This window comes from Peromyscus leucopus, chromosome 14, assembly GCF_004664715.2.
Source record: "Peromyscus leucopus breed LL Stock chromosome 14, UCI_PerLeu_2.1, whole genome shotgun sequence".
Classification (NCBI taxonomy): domain Eukaryota; kingdom Metazoa; phylum Chordata; class Mammalia; order Rodentia; family Cricetidae; genus Peromyscus; species Peromyscus leucopus.
The window spans coordinates 26438142-26454299 of record NC_051075.1 but is presented as its reverse complement, the minus strand read 5'-3'; the positions used below and the strand labels follow the sequence as shown (position 1 = coordinate 26454299).

The 16158-nt window shown below is 38.7% G+C and overlaps 1 protein-coding gene across 6 annotated transcripts in view; it reads right to left on the bottom strand.

Moving 5' to 3' along the window:
- The window catches only part of Mipol1 (mirror-image polydactyly 1), a 303018-nt gene that overhangs the window by 131724 nt on the left and 155136 nt on the right, over positions 1-16158 (bottom strand). For 5 of the 6 annotated variants that reach the window (XM_028869747.2, XM_028869751.2, XM_028869748.2 and 2 more), the window contains exon 8: positions 10828-10935. The exons of the other annotated variant lie outside the window; for it this stretch is intronic. In XM_028869747.2, the coding sequence (XP_028725580.1) occupies positions 10828-10935 (108 nt within the window). The remainder of the gene's footprint in view (positions 1-10827; positions 10936-16158) is intronic. 6 annotated transcript variants of the gene reach the window in all.

Here is a 16158-nt window from a genome sequence, read left to right as displayed (position 1 = left end):
GGCTCTGCCAATAATAGAGTCAGAGGTGAAACAGTTTGGCATCTAGTTGCCATGGAGTTCATGAGCAGTATGAGAATCAGTTTGTAGACAGTAAAGTAGAATGCCCGAGAAGGAACGAGGTCAAGCCTAACTCGAAACATTTTGACCAAAGTTACTTTTAAGATAAAAAGGATGGTGTTTTTAGATGTAGCTATGAGTGAGCATATTTAGGGGGCAGGATATGAGGTTTGGATTTAGGAATGTAGCACAGTGTCTGAGCCACACTCCGAGTAAGGACTTTTATTTTGGTATATTATTTGAGGTGAAAGGTGGTCTCTTAACTGACCCCCCTCCCCAAAGTCCTTGCTTCCTAGTATTTATGTCCAATGCATTCCTCTTCCCTCTGATGTGGGCTGGACTTAGTAACTCATTTTTTAAAATAAAATTTCAATTTTTTTTAAAAGATTTATTTATTTATTATGTATACAGCATGTATGACTGCAGGCCAGAAGAGGGCACCAGATCTCATTACAGGTGGTTGTGAGCCACCATGTGGTTGCTGGGAATTGAACTCAGGTCCTTTGGAAGAGCAGCCAGTGCTCTTAACCTCTGAGCCATCTCTCCAGCCCAAATTTTCAATTTTTAAACAATTATCTTCACCAGATTGGCCTGTAGGCAAGTCTATGGAGGAATTTTCTTGGTTCATGCTTGATACTGGAGGGCCCAACCACTCATGGGTAGTACCACCCTGAGCAGGTTTCCTGGGTTATGTAAAAAGCAAGACGAGTAAACCATGGAAGCAAGCTAGTCAGTAGTACTGCTACACGGACTCTGCTTCAGTTCCTGCCTCTAAGTTCCTGCCTTGAGTTCTTCTTTTCCAAGATGTTTATTCATGGTATTTATAACAGCAATACAATGAAGGCTAACCCATAACCCTTTGCACGCACATCTTTTCTAACTGGCTGATTTATAAAAAATATTCATACATTCAGTGTGCATAGAGAGAGTTTCTTTCAAGTATAGCATGTGTTTAACTATTTTCATTCCATATCGTCTCTCTTTCCTCCTTATCCTTCTCCCATCCTACTCTTCTCCTGTTCTCCAGTCTCCTTTCTACTTTTATGCCACAGGTCCTGTGTGCACGTGTATGTCTGTGATGTATCGTTATGAAATCTAGGATTTAGAAGTGAGAGCAGGGCTCGGGAGTGTTCAGAGGGTAAACTGCCTTCCATTCAAATGTGAGAACTGGAGTGTGGATCCCCAGCACCCACGGAAATGTCAGGTGAGCCTCGGAGGCTGTGCTCTCTGCGCTTGGGGAGAAAAGATTCGGGCAAGCTAGCTAGTGATGCTAACAGAATCAGGGACCTCGGGCTTTTGGTGAGAATCTCTGCCTAGTATATATGGTGCAGAGTGATGGAGGAAGCCATGGAATATAAGCCTCTCGCCTTTGCATGCACATGCACACATGTGTACTTATACCTGCACATGACTGTGCAACTATACATGCCATACACATACACATACCACACATAAATCAAAATGAGAGAATATATGCATCATTTGTCTTTATGAATCTGCTTTATCTTGCTTACTATGATGATCTCTAGTTACTTCCATTTTCCAGCAAATGTTTTTCTTTTAAGTCAAAACATTATTATTAAGAGCTTTAAAATAAGATAACATTACACATTGAGATGATCCAAACCCCAGGTCTATTCATCTCAGTTAAGTTTTATACAGTTAGAATATACATTCTGGAGTTGTAGAGTTTCACATTGAATTGTACCTTCACTATCAACATATTTTTATGCATATATCCATCACAAAAAAGGAAAATATACACATTCTGTAGAGGGCTAATATCTAAAATAGATAAAGAACAAAAGGAAAAACGAACAAAAATGGGATGTCAAGAAAACAATTCAATTAAAAAATAAGGTGCAGATCTAAACAAAGAATTCTTTTTATTTGTAACATAATTTTTATTGATTCTTTGGGAATGCACTCCAATCCCATTCATTTCCCAGTCCCTCCATATCTGCCCTTCACACTTGTAGTGTCCCCCATCACGAAAGAAAATTAAAAATGAGATAATAAAAATAAGAATTGAAAATGCAAGAAAGAAGATTGATTAAATAAACAAAAACAAAACAAAGAAAAAACAAATAAACAAACAAAACCCATTTCACTCTTCTGTCTTTCCGGCCTCTCCATCACCTCTTCATTTGCCTCGGTGGCACTGGGAGCTGCTGTGTATCATGCGGTAGACCCTTTTGTCCAAACAGCTTTCCTTGCAAATGGTCATTATGCCATGTGTTGTTGGTCAGGTGAAAGGCCTCTGGCTTCTGGTACGCCATCAATACTGGACCCCACTAAAACTCCTCCCAGATGTCCTGCAGTTTCCCCAAGTAATAGAGATCTGGCAGCTATGGTTTGGCAGGACCAGTCCCTTCACACACTCCAGCAGGTCACAGATGGGGTAGATGCTGGGGAGTGCCCACTCAAAGACCTGGATGTGTGTCTGGGTGGTGGCTGGGTTGTTCTGAACAGGCAGCTGGGACCTCTCTCCTCAAGTGAGGGACAGAGCCAGCTCCCCAACGCCAGTGATGAGGGGTGGGACTAGCTTTCCCAAGTGCCAGAATGGTGTAGGAGGCAGGAAGCGGGCCAGCTCTACTATTATGGCTGGGCAAGCTTTCCTGTGCAAGGGTCACTGGGGTCAGTCTGTTATCCCAGGGCTGTTGATTGTCAGCACTCTGGTTGGGTGGGGAGTGGCTCTCCCCTATCGTGTGAGAGGCAAGGACAGCGTAGCATGGCCCTTATCCTTAAACACATGGCTCACATAGGCCCCTGTGGAAACACGGGCAATGGACATCAACACAGACCCCAGCTGTGGCAGGACCAGAGACCTAGACATGGCCACCTGCAGCAGCTTGGGCCCAGATGTCACTATGGCCTTAAGTAGCAGCGCAGGCCCCTCAGATTGGCATGAGCCTGGTGGCAGCATGATCAAGACTCCAATTTTGCCCCACGTGGTGGTCCAGACCTCTGGCAGTCACTTGGCTTTCAACAGGAGCAATGGACTGCAACACAGACCCAGACATGGCCCCTGGCCACAGCTTATCAACATGGCCCCTGGCAGCAGCACAGGCCATTCTGATATGGCCCCTTGGCAGCAGCATGACCCTTTGGCACCAACATGGCCTCAGATGTCAGCCCAGATTCCAGGCATCTGTCTAGCCTTTGATGGTAATGGGAACCACGGACATCAGCACAGTCCCTGGCTATGGTAGGGCCAGACTCAGACATGACCCTGGGCTACAGGTAGGGCCAAGATGTCTCCATGGCTACAAGTATAGCAGCACAGTCCATTCCAGTCTGTACGGCTCTGGTGGCAGCATGACTATCGGGCATCAACATGGCCTCAGGTGTTGGCCCATACTTCGGGCACCTGCAAAGTCAAAGGTGGCTCCACTGACATCGATGCAGACCCTGAATGCAGTAGGGCCATGGACCCAGACATGACCCTTGACAGCAGCCTGGGCTTGGTTGACACCATGGCCACTCAGATCAGCAGAGCCTCAAGTGCAGCACATCCCTCAGTACCCAACATGGCTAGAGGTGGCAGCCCAGAACCTGGGCCTCCATGTGGTCTTTGGTGGCGAAAGGGGCATGGACATCAACACAGACCCTGGCTTGAGGTAGGACCATGAACAGAGAATTCTCAAAAGAGGAAATATAACTGACTGACAAACAAAGAAATGTTCAACATCCTTAGTCAGAAGGGAATTGCAAATTAAAACTACTTTGAGATTTCATCTTAAACTAGTCAGAGTGGCTAAGATCAATAAAACAAATGACAGGTTAGAGCAAGGATGTGGAATAATGGGAACATCCATCCATTGTTGGTAGGAGTGCAAAAGTGTAGAGTCACTATGGAAATCAGTGTAGCAGTTCATTAGGAAGCTGGATATAGACTAATCTACCTCAAGATCCAGCTCTATCAGTCTTGGGCATATGCCCAAAGGATGATGCTTCATCCTACTATAGAGACACTTGCTCAACCATGTTCACTGATGCTCTATTCATATTAGCCAGAAATTAGAAATAGCCTAGATGTCCCTCAAGGGATGAATAGATAAAGAAAATGTGGTACACTTAAAAATGGAATAGTACTCAGCTGTTAAAAAAATGAAATTCACAGGTAAATGGATAGAACTGCTGTGGATATCACTCTGTATAAATAAAATGCTGATTGGCCAGTGGCCAGGCAGGAAGTATAGGTGGGACAAACAGAGAAGAGAATTCTGGGAAATGGAAGGCTGAGGCGGGGAGACACTGCCAGCCACTGCCATGACAAGCAGCATGTGAAGATGCCAGTAAGCCACAAGCTACGTGGCAAGGTATAGATTTATAGAAATGGATTAATTTAAGATATAAGAACAGTTAGCAAGAAGCCTGCCACGGCCATACAGTTTGTAAATAATATTAGTGTCTGTGTGTTTATTTTAAAAGTGGGCTGTCGGACAGCCAGAGCTCGGCGGGACCTGGAGAGAAGCTCTCCAGCTACACAGAGCTATAAAAATATCATCCTGAGTAAGATAACCCTGACCCAGAAAAAAATATAGCATGTATTCACTTATATGTGGATATTACTTTTAAGTCTTGAATAAGCAAGCTACAATCTCTATAATCACAGATATTAGGTACAGAATAAGGAACTAGTGGGGAGGAATGGATTTCCCTAGGAAGAACATGTGGTTTTGTTTTTTCTTTCTGAGACTATATGACTTCACTTAACATTACACTTTCTAAGTTCCTTCATATTTTATGACGTCATATTTTTTTTTTGTTTTGGTTTTTCGAGACAGGGTTTCTCTGTGTAGCTTTGCGCCTTTCCTGGAACTCACTCTGTAGCTCAGGCTAGCCTTCATATTTTAAAGAGCTGAACAGTATTTCATCCTACATGTTCACTATCCATTCATCCTTTGGGATGATCTCCAAGATTATTTCTATTTGTATTCATTTTCCTCCCTCAAACATCAGGCCAAGATTTGCTGTCAGATTTCTTAATGATAGCTATTCAGACTGGGATAAGGTGGGGGTATCTCAGACTAGAAATAATTTGCATTTCCTTGATAGTTAGGGTTTAAGTACTTAATGGCCATTTATGTTTCTGTTTTGAAAATTGTCTATTAGATTTGTTAGTCCATTTGCTGACTGTCAGTTTATTTCCTTGGAATTTAACTTCGGGAGTTCTTTGTAATCTCTGGATATTATTCCCTTGTCTGAAGTGTGACTGGCAAAGATTTTCTTCCATTCTGTGAACTGTTCATTTGTTCTGATGACTGGCTGTGCTAACTTTTCGTTTTCATGTAGTCCCATCAGTTGATACTTTGGGCTAGTTCCTGTGTTATTGGTATTGAGGACTTCTTACTTATCACAATAACTTAAAGAGATTTCCCCACATTTTCCTCTAGATGTTTCAACATTTCAGGCTTTAAATTAAGATCTTTGATTCATTTAGAAATAATTTTTGTACAAGTTGAAAAATATTAATTTAATTCATTTTTCTGCAGGAAGATATCCAATTTTGCTAGTATGATTTGTCTAATAGGCTGTTTTCCAATGTACATTTTTGCCTCCTTTGTCACAGATTAAATGGACATAGCTTTAACATTTTATTTTTGGGTCCTCTATTCTGTCCATTGGTCTACCTATCTGTTTTTCTGTCAGTACCGCCAGGCTGACGTTGTCACTATAGTTCTGCAGTATTATTTATGTTTGGTTATACTAATGCCTCCAGCAAAGATCCAACTCTTTGTTTGGCTAATTTTGTGTATTGTTCTTTTAATCTCTACTTCTCTGAGCTTTATCATTTCCTACCCCATCCACTGTGATTGGGATGGGCTGCTTGTTGTGTTTTGAGAACCATGAGGTACACCACCATTAGGTTATTTGATATGAGTACTTATGGCTATACATTTTCTTCTTAAGATTTCCTTGGCTGTTTCCCAGAGGTTCTGGTAAGTTGTATGTTCATTATCATCTGCTTTAAGAAATTTTAATTTTCTCCAGGTGGTGGTGTACACCTTTAATCCCAGCACTCGGGAGGCAGAGCCAGGAGGATCTCTGAGTTCAAGGCCAGCCTGGTCTATGGTCTACAGAGCAAGATGCAGGACAGACACCAAAACTACACAGAGAAACCCTGTCTCAAAAAAAATTTTTTTTAAATTTTCTTCTATGATTTCTTGGATGGCCCACTGTTATTCAAAATGTAATTTTTTATTCTCATTTTTTGGGGTTTCTATAGTTTCTCTGATGTTAATTTCTAGTTTTATTCCATGTGGCTGAACAGAACACAAGGAATTATCTATTTTTTTATTTATTCATCAAGACATGATTTATGTTCTATAATATGATTTTGGAGAAGGTTCCAGGTGCTGCTAAGAAAAAAGTCATATGGAAACCCACTACTCAGAAGCTTCCTAAAATATATCCATATATAAAAGGAGTTTAAATGGAGTTACTTTGTAATGGGAAGGATACTACAACTAGATACCACATGTTACCAAATACAAACTACAGTATCAGAAATGAGTTACCTTCTTTTGACTTGTTGCCCAAAGGTACCCCATAAGCATCCTAAAATTACAAGCTACTTCTATTGCTCTTGGCTAGCCTCCATCCAGAACTTGACAATAAGAACCTCTTCCTGTTGTCTTATGTTGAAGACATCACTTAGTTGAATTATAAACATAGAGAAATTGAGTGTGTGCTGACTGCAAAGCTTCATCCCTACTTGCATCTAGTTTTTGTAATGTTGGAAGGCTCCATGAGCAGTACCAGAGAAGAACAGTAATCCAGCTCTGAACCATTTTGAACTACATTGATGTGTGGCTTGACAAGGTATGCTCAATGCTGTAATAGTGGCGCACATGTTATGGGTTTAACCAACCACTTTCAGGCTCAATTCACAACTATCTTTGTGAAATGAAACCCATACCTGTTTCATGAGGCCAAGAAACAGTGGCTAGACAACCCATAGGCCCTAAGAGAGTACCTACTACTTCTATTTTGCTAAACAGACATAGTATTAAAATGCTCCCTCATGACTTATCAGTATACCCATAGATCAGCATGTCTCTCAGCTTTTATTAGAGAAGCTGCTTCTTGTAGATGGCAATTAACACAGAGACCCATGACTAGTCAATGTATAGAGCCTAAGAGGCTTCAGAGTGCACATCACAGCCATAAATGGGACACCTGTATTACAACCATTCTCCAAGTCACAGAAATATTGTTAGAAGAGGAAGTGTTCAGATTATAAGAGCCAGAGGTTGTGGATGATTTCAAGGAAATAGTGCTTTTCACACAACAGGGCAGTTACATACATGAACTCACAGAGACTGTGACAGCATGCACAAGACATGTATAAGTTCAAACCAGACAAAATCCCAGCACAAAGCAGGGCAATAAGTATGAAGGCCAATTCCTGACTGAGGAGCTATTGACATTTGATAGCTTCTGATTAAAGTTTATATTTATCAGTGTTAATGATGACAGTACAATCTGTAATATCGGAAATATTGCTGAGATTAAACACTTCTAAAGACAGTCACTCTTTTAAAAATGTTGTTAATGTCCATTTAGATACAAACTTAATGTTAAATCAGTTAATATCATAGTGGTACATATAAATGGACTGATAGTTTCCTATCAAATGGGTCATCCATAACTTGAATGACAAACAGAAAAACAATCACCAAATGAAAGTGAGATTTCCCCAAACAACCATTTAAAACTGTGATTTAGAATAAATAAATGTGGACCAGAGACACGGCTCAGTGGTTAAGAGCACTTGTTACTCTTAGAGAGGACTGTGGTGGTATTCTAATTGTACTGAAATGTGATTTTGATTGTATGTTAATAAATAAAGTTGCCCGGGGGTCAGAGCTATTAGAGCCATAGCAAGAGTGTGGCAGTGGTGGCACACGCCTTTAATCCCAGCACTTGGTAGAAGAGCTAGGTAGATCTCTGTGTTTTCAGGGATACAGCCAGCATTGGAGACATACACCTTTAAGACCTGGGGGGCTGTACATACAGGCAGTGATGAGGCAGTCACGTGTTTGGGTTTACAACCAATGAGAAGGCAGAACAAAAAGACTATGAAAAGACATACACACAGGAAGTAGCTCTCTTTCGGGGAGCTAGGAGCACCTCAGGAAGAAGGGTGAGATTTTAGCTCTGAGCTCTGACCTCTCGGCTTTCTCTTTTACATTGTTTCTGTGTTTCTTATTTAATAAGACGGTTGGTTACATCTACAGAGGACCTACCTGGGTTTGGTTTCTAGCTCCCACACTGAGATTCACAGCTCTGTTACTCCAGCTCCAGTGACACCATGCCCTCTTTTGGCCACCAAAGGCACTAGTTATAGACATGGTGTACATATACACACACATGCAAGCAAACACTACTACACATAAAATAAAACTAAATACATCTTTAAAAAAAAGAATAAGGAGATGTATTATGAGTGATTATATTTTTATACTGAATTTAAATTTTCCATGAAGGAATCATTTAAAAATAGACTAAAAGTCAGCATTATTCACAGCAGACATTTTTTTAAGTTTCAATTCACACAGAAGGGCCAAGTTGATGAAAATCTTCAAAAACTGATTCTTCCTCTCCTCTTTTCCAGGACTTAAATCAGCTTTAGTTAATAGATGCAACATCAAAATCAGACTTTTGAAGAAAAAACAAAGATCAAATAGAAAAGATTTTAATGCAGTATATTTCTCAGGAGTATACATGAGTTACATTTACATATTACTTTAAATGTTATAGTCTAGAGAGATTTCCATTAAACAGGTGATTCATTTTCACTTTGAACTCCCATGTGTCTTGGGTGGTCTACTTATTCCTTTCTAACTTTAATAACTTCTCAGAAGTTTGCATGTATTTCTCTCCATAAATAGCCATCGCCATTTAAATACATTTACCATAAATATGCAAAAGTGACAGAAATTTATATTATTTCTCTCTTTGACTATGTTAATAATTACTATGTCAGAATTTGTATCTTAGGTCCTGTTTTAACTTGAAACAGCCATAACATACTGTCACATGTTCTGTCCTGAGTCATGTTTGGTGGAGGATGACTTTAGAACAGTTATTTCCCATTTTGTATGTACACACATACTTTAAAAAGTTATACTTAATTGTCATAAAATTATCTATTCTTTGGGGATAATTAAAAATAATCATAGCAATCTGTAATTCTCTTATATATAGTTTTGGTCTACTTATAAATTCAATAGAAAATGGATTAATGGCAACTAATTTATAAGTCTGCCACTATGAATTCCAAAAATATTTTGTAGGAAAATCTTTTTACTAAGTTTCATACTTTGTCCAGATGAAAAACATCTTATACATTTTTCAGTGTGTGTGCGTGTGTGGGGGGTGTATGCCTGTGTGGGTGCATGTACCTGTGTGGGTGCATGTTCTTGCGTAGGAGCATGTTCTTGTGTGGGTGCATGTTTTTGTGTGGGAGCATGTTCTTGTGTGGGAGCAGGTTCTTGTGTGGGAGCATGTTCTTGTGTGGGTGTCCATGTGGAGGGAGAGATGGACATCAGATGTCCTTTCGTTGCACTATCTCATTCTTGTAGACAGAAGCTCTCTGCTCCTACAGCTCATGGACTTGGCTAGACTGGAAGCCCCAGGGACCCATTGGTCACAAATGCACATTTCAGGACCCAGTGTTTAATCTGAGTGCTGGGTATCTTACTTAAGTCCTCATCCTTTCATAACAAGGCATTTTTTGAGGTTGTTTTGTCAGTTTTGTTTTACTGTGCCTGACTCTTAAAGCTGTGATATTGACTTATAATCTAAGATAAAATTGAATTTAAGGCAACTAGCAAATCTCTTGTCGCACAATTAAAAAGACAATATTTTTGTTCCTTACAGACTAAACTTGTTAATGAGCATACAAGCACCTTGAGAGCTGAGTTATGAGTGGACAGACACTTTATTAAAAACTGTAGTAACTTAAAAGTAGAATGGAAGGTCATGGTGGCACACGCCTTTAGTCCCAGCACTCAAGAGGCAGAGGCAGGTAGATCTTCAAGTGTGAAGTCAGCCTGGTCTACACAGTATGTTTCAGGACAGCCAGTGTTGAACCCCCTCCCACCAAAGAAAAGAAAGAATGAAAAAAGAGACAGAAAAAAGTAGAATGGAAAGTCATGAGCACACTCCCCACCCAAATAGTAAGACTCATACTAGTGGGCTTTTCTCAGGATTACTGGACGTGTATTACAACAAGATAGAACACATCATAAAATGTATATGTCACGTTTCAAGCTCCAGTTGGATACATTGTCTTTCTTTCCTTTTAACATTTAAAGTCCCCCTTCAGTTCCCAAACAAATTCACATGTCCTTCAAGCAGTGTCAGTTCTCTGGGTGACAAATACTACAACACATTTAACACTGTTACAATAAATGTCGCCACAAAGAAAAGGCTGATGATTTGTTATTTCTTTTGGAGTGGTCACTTTTCATTACGTCTAAAAGGCAATAACATAAACACAGAAAATGAATATATATCAGAAGTTATTAATACACGACCACTCAAAATTCAGAAATACGCTGTTTTTTCATGTACACATACATGAAATAAAATAATACCATAACAGAAGGGTGCTGTATCTGTGTTTAAAGAAGGGGTTGTTGGCAAACAGCACAGCTCACTATTGCTGAAATGTACACAACTGATATATGCAGCACAGAAAGCTGGCACCAAGGGCTTACAACCTTCATTTGCCTGCAAGAAGGAGCAGCCATTTACCTTCAGAGCACGTTCCTGATTGTTTTCAGCAGTCGGATGTCTCGTGTTGTTTGCTGAAGTCTGCCTCTGCTCTTTCAGACGATGAAGCTCCTGGTGCAGCCGTTTGCACTGCCACAAGGGAAGAATCCCATTAAATAAAGGAGTTAGCATTTTTTTAACCACGCCATATGAATTCATGTAAATAACACCACTGTATTCTCTCAAAGACAAGGATTTCTTCTGCAACAAGAATGGTAGGTAAAAATAATTTTGAATACAAACATAACGCTCTAGAACTTCAGTAATTCAGTTACAATTTTTAATTAATTTTATTATAAATATTATATTGAAAACATTTAGCTTCATAAAATTAGGATCAAACTATATTCAAATTATTTTATTTGCTGGTCAAATATTTCCGGTTAAAAACCCACCGCTGAATAAAAAGCATGCATCTAAAATCACACTGAATTTGTAATAAACTCTAATAACGGAGTCTATGATCAACTTACATTAATCTTTTAAAAATAAAAACGTGTTAAGGGACAATCCAGATTTTTAGCTATTTAAAACATTTTTTATAACAACTGTACAGACTATAAAATGATATAGTGCAAATAAGGATGATGTGAAGTTACAACTGGACATTGCTTAAAGCAATAAAAATAAAACCTATGGTTCAGGAAAGAAATTAAGTTACTCCTCATTTTATCTACTTTAAAAATAGTATATTTGAGTGATAACCAATAAATGAGCATACTGACTTAAGATCTGGACAACATCCTTTCCAGACTATTTGACAAATGGTTACTTGCCATATTGAATAGGAAATGATTAGTTTTCATGGTACAATCAAAATGTAGCTATAATCCAAATTGGTACTTCTCTGGCCTCAATTACAATGCATCCTTGGAGTAATATACAAATCTTTTGAAAAGATAAAAAGGCTTAACAGACTCTTGGCATTTAGAATATATGATGTTGATATACACATATAAAATTTACTGTATACAGCTCATGCATGTAGAATACTCTTAGCACATTTACCAATTAAAACAACCACAAAAATCATGACATTTCAAGTTAATATTAATTTAAATTAGCTGACTGCTTTGTGAAGATAAATTCTGGGGGTTGAAGAGATGACTTGGAAGGAAAAGTACTCGCTACACAAATGGGGCTCTGAGTTCACATCACTAGAACAAACAAAAAGTCAGATTTGGTACTGTGTCAGCAATCCCGGGGCTCCTATGGCACAATGAGATGTGGAGATGGGAGCATACCCACAAGCCCGTGGGCTAGCTGGCTTATCTCAAATAAAGTAAGAAGTGAGGACTGACACCTGATGTTATCCTGAAAACTCTACATGCACACCATGACATGAGTATGCCTCTGCTCACACGAATGAACATGTAGAGATACAGATATGCACATTGTACAAACATACAAAGGTAAAATATTCTGAATATATGATGTAGTGATCAATGGTTAAGTGGCAGCTCTCTTGCATTGTGATGTTCATTCAACTGTGTGTCATGTGACAACCTAATTCACTTACCACATTTTAAAAATTATGTAAAAACTCTGTGACATCTCCTTTAATTATTATTTGTAAAGAACACATGATTACCATTACAGTTTACCTATTTTTGGTTCTTTTTTAGCTCACAAGAAATTTTGTCTCATAGTGAAAATAAAAATTATGACACGTAAGAATAAATTATAAAAAAGAATAAATTACATAAATATCATGACAGCTCTTTTCTACTATAATCATCTCCATATTTTCAATTAATTTTATAAAGAAATGATTACCAAAAAATTAAAGGCTGTATGATCTATGGAAGTTCAATGGCAAAGTAAATAATTTCTGCTGTAGAATAAAATTTTTTTTTTCATGAAGCAGAGTAATCCCAATTTGGGCTTATTTTGGATACATTATTCTCTAAGATGAAACTGAAGAAAGAAGAATGTAAGAGGAAAAGAATAATACAAGCATCAAGGGAATATTGGAAAAAAAGAGAAGCATCAAAAGTTGTCCAGCACCAGGGAACTTCACCAATGATAGCTCAACAACATGGCTGCCTAAACAAGACCTAAAGAAGTACAACACCAAGAGACATGCTAACACCGAGGGGGAAATCTCATGGCACCCCACCCCAAGATAAAGAACTACCGTCAACTAATGAGAGCAGGAGAAATAGTCTTCCCCAAGAAGGAGCCCCGGTATTGGTTATCCAATACCAAGTGGTCAGCCCAGAAATCATACACAAATGGGCAACACTCAACAGACTGAGCAGGCTGTATGTATATATTTAGGCACATGTATGTGTGTGTGCATGCACATACATACATACATGCATACACACACACATACACACAAACCCAAAACTATAACTACTTAAAAAACAGAGGCCACATTTTTGAGAGGGAACAAGTATACGTGTGAGGTGTGTGGGAGGGTATGGAATAAGCAGAAAGAAGGAAGAAAATTATGTAATTCTATTTCAATTTAAAGTTTTGTAAGATGTTGCCTGACAACACGATTTTTTTTAATTTCAGGAAATCAGAAATGACCACAAAATAAAAACTTTTACCACACACTTGAAGCAAAAACAATAATAAAAAACCACTCTTTTTTTGCTTAAAAGATGTGTTGAATTTATTTTCTTTGCTTATGCTTTAGACTTAATGTTAACCTGAGATTCACAGACAGTGAGAGCCAAATGATTGTTTTGAAATAAGTAGAGAAACAATTTAAAAGTTCTTCTACATATACAGTTGTGATTTATATTTAACTATATTGAAAATTTCTTTATACTTATTTAATCCCATATGATTTATTTATGTAATTCTGTATTTTTCAAGTTGAACATACTTCACAAAATGAAATATTCACTTATTTTCTTTTTGCTTCTTTTTTGATTTTCTAAGAGTTTTTAGTTTTAAAAATTATTGAAAAAAGATCTAAATGTTTACTCACCAGCAAGTGTTATATCATATCATTATAATATATGATTTTATGTATTTGTAAGGTAAAGATCTTAATCTTTTCATCTATGCTTCAAATTTCTTTGGCATTTAAACATTTAATTTGTAACTTAAAATATGCAGAAAGAGGCAGATAATGACATAACAGAAACTGTTGTGCCCATAAAAATGACATCAAATGAGTTATAATTTTTCAGGTAATGAAAAAATGAGACATATCTAACAAACATATTTCTCCTTGAACTTTGCCAATATTTCCTTTCTAAAGAAACACTTACTCTGAAGTACACTGTCTCTCCCTCCCTCCCTCCCTCCCTCCCTCCCTCCCTCCCTCCCTCCCTCCCTCCCTCCCTCCCTTCTTTCTTTCTTTCTTTCTTTCTTTCTTTCTTTCTTTCTTTCTCTCTCTCTCTCTCTCTCTCTCTCTCTCTCTCTCTCTCTTTCTTTCTTTCTTTCTTTCTTTCTTTCTTTCTTTCTCTTTGGATGCTGAGATGGGGTTTCTTTCTGTAGCCCTGGCTGTCGGGGAGCTCGCTCTCTAGACCAGGCTGGCCTTGAACTCAAGAGATCCATCCACTTGCCTCTGCCTCCCCAGTGCTGGGATTAAAGGTGTGCACCACCACTGCCCAGCCTTCTGAGGTGCATTTTCATTAAACCAATATTTATTAACCAATTACTTTGCTAGAAAGTTACAGATAATGACGATACATAATTTAACAAAGTAAATAAAAATATCTACACTCAAAAAGACAACAAACACAAAATATAAGGAAATGAGAGAAAAAGATGTGTGAACGAGGGTCTAAGAATGTGAAGTAGTAACGCCTGCATGTCTTTGCAAGGGGTAACTGACTGAAGCTGAAGAAACAGTGCAAGGCTCCGAGGTAGATGCTCATCTGGAGTGCCTAATACTAGAGTAAACTTTGTAGGCAGACTGATGCAAGGTTCTGAGGTAGGTGCTCATCTGGAGTGCCTAAGTACTAGAGTAAACTGTGTATGTAGACTGGTGCAAGGCTCTGAGGTAGATGCTCATCAAGGAGAACATTAGCACATGAGAACTGAGGTCCTTGTAAAGTCTACACTGAGGGAGAAAGTTGCTGGCATGCTTAGAAAAAGAAGCACCCTGATTTCCTTCATGTTAATAGAAGCTCAATCTTCCAGCTAAAGTTGGAACAGTCTAAGAGAGCCAGGGCAGAAGCAGGGGGTCTAGCTTACAGGAACAGTCTAGAAGAGGTAAGGTGAATCAGACCCAATCCAGGTGGCACTGGGCTGAGTATGAAGTAGATAAACTCTGAACACGCTTTGGAAGTATGGTCAAATGTCTTTGCCTTCTAGTACCTGTTCTTTCTAGTTTGTTTCTGGGTGTTGTGATAAGCATCATGATGAAAAAGCAACTTTATGGGAGTATGAGTGAGGTGGTGGTGGTTGTTTGGCTTTCACTTTCTGCTCCTAGTCTATCACTGAGAGAAGCAAGGGCAGGAACCTAAGCAGGAGCAGAGGAACCATGGGAACACTGCTTACTGGGATGCCTTCCATGGCTTGCTTTCTAACAAAACCCAGGACCACCTGCCTGGAAATGGCACTACCCACAGTGTGCTGGGCCTTCCCATATCAACCATTAATCACGAAACGGTTCCACAGACTTGCCTATGTGCCAATCTGATGGGGACAATTCCTCAGTTGAGTTTTCCTCCTCCTGGGTGACTCTAGATTGTGTCAAGTTGACAGAAACTAACCTGCACTGCATGTTTGGTCCTCTTGTCCCTGAGTTTGAAAGAAATGCTTATAACATATAGTTAAGAGCAGGCATTTTGGTAGATACACCAATTATATTAGGGGCATTATTTTTTATTCCTAGCCTCCCAAAAGGTCCCACTCCTCTGTAAAATTCAGTTGAATTTCATTTTTTTAAACCAACTGTGTTAATCTGATAGATTATCTCAGTTTTCTAATATAATACAATCCTTGCCATTATGAGTTCTACCTGATCATCACATATATTGGTTATGCCCATTGTGTAAATGTATGTAAATGTGGACATTTGGAAGTAAAAACTTTAATTTGGTTTATAATTTATTTCAGATTTCTGGTAAGTTTCCATGTGATAGATGCATTTGAGTTGTGCTTTCTAGTGCTGTTCCCAAAGCTGAACTTCATTCATTGCAAAAAGGAGAACTTGTTTATTTCTCTGAAACAGTTTATATAAAATAATTCAAGAGGAATTAGTAGATATGCCCCATCAAACCATTTGCATTTCTTCCCTGGATTCATTTTTTTTTTCAGAAGTACATCTTTCAAAAGTTCTGTTTGTTGGGATATTTCTTTCTCTAGAAATGTGATTATGTGGCCCCCACACTCTGCAGTAGA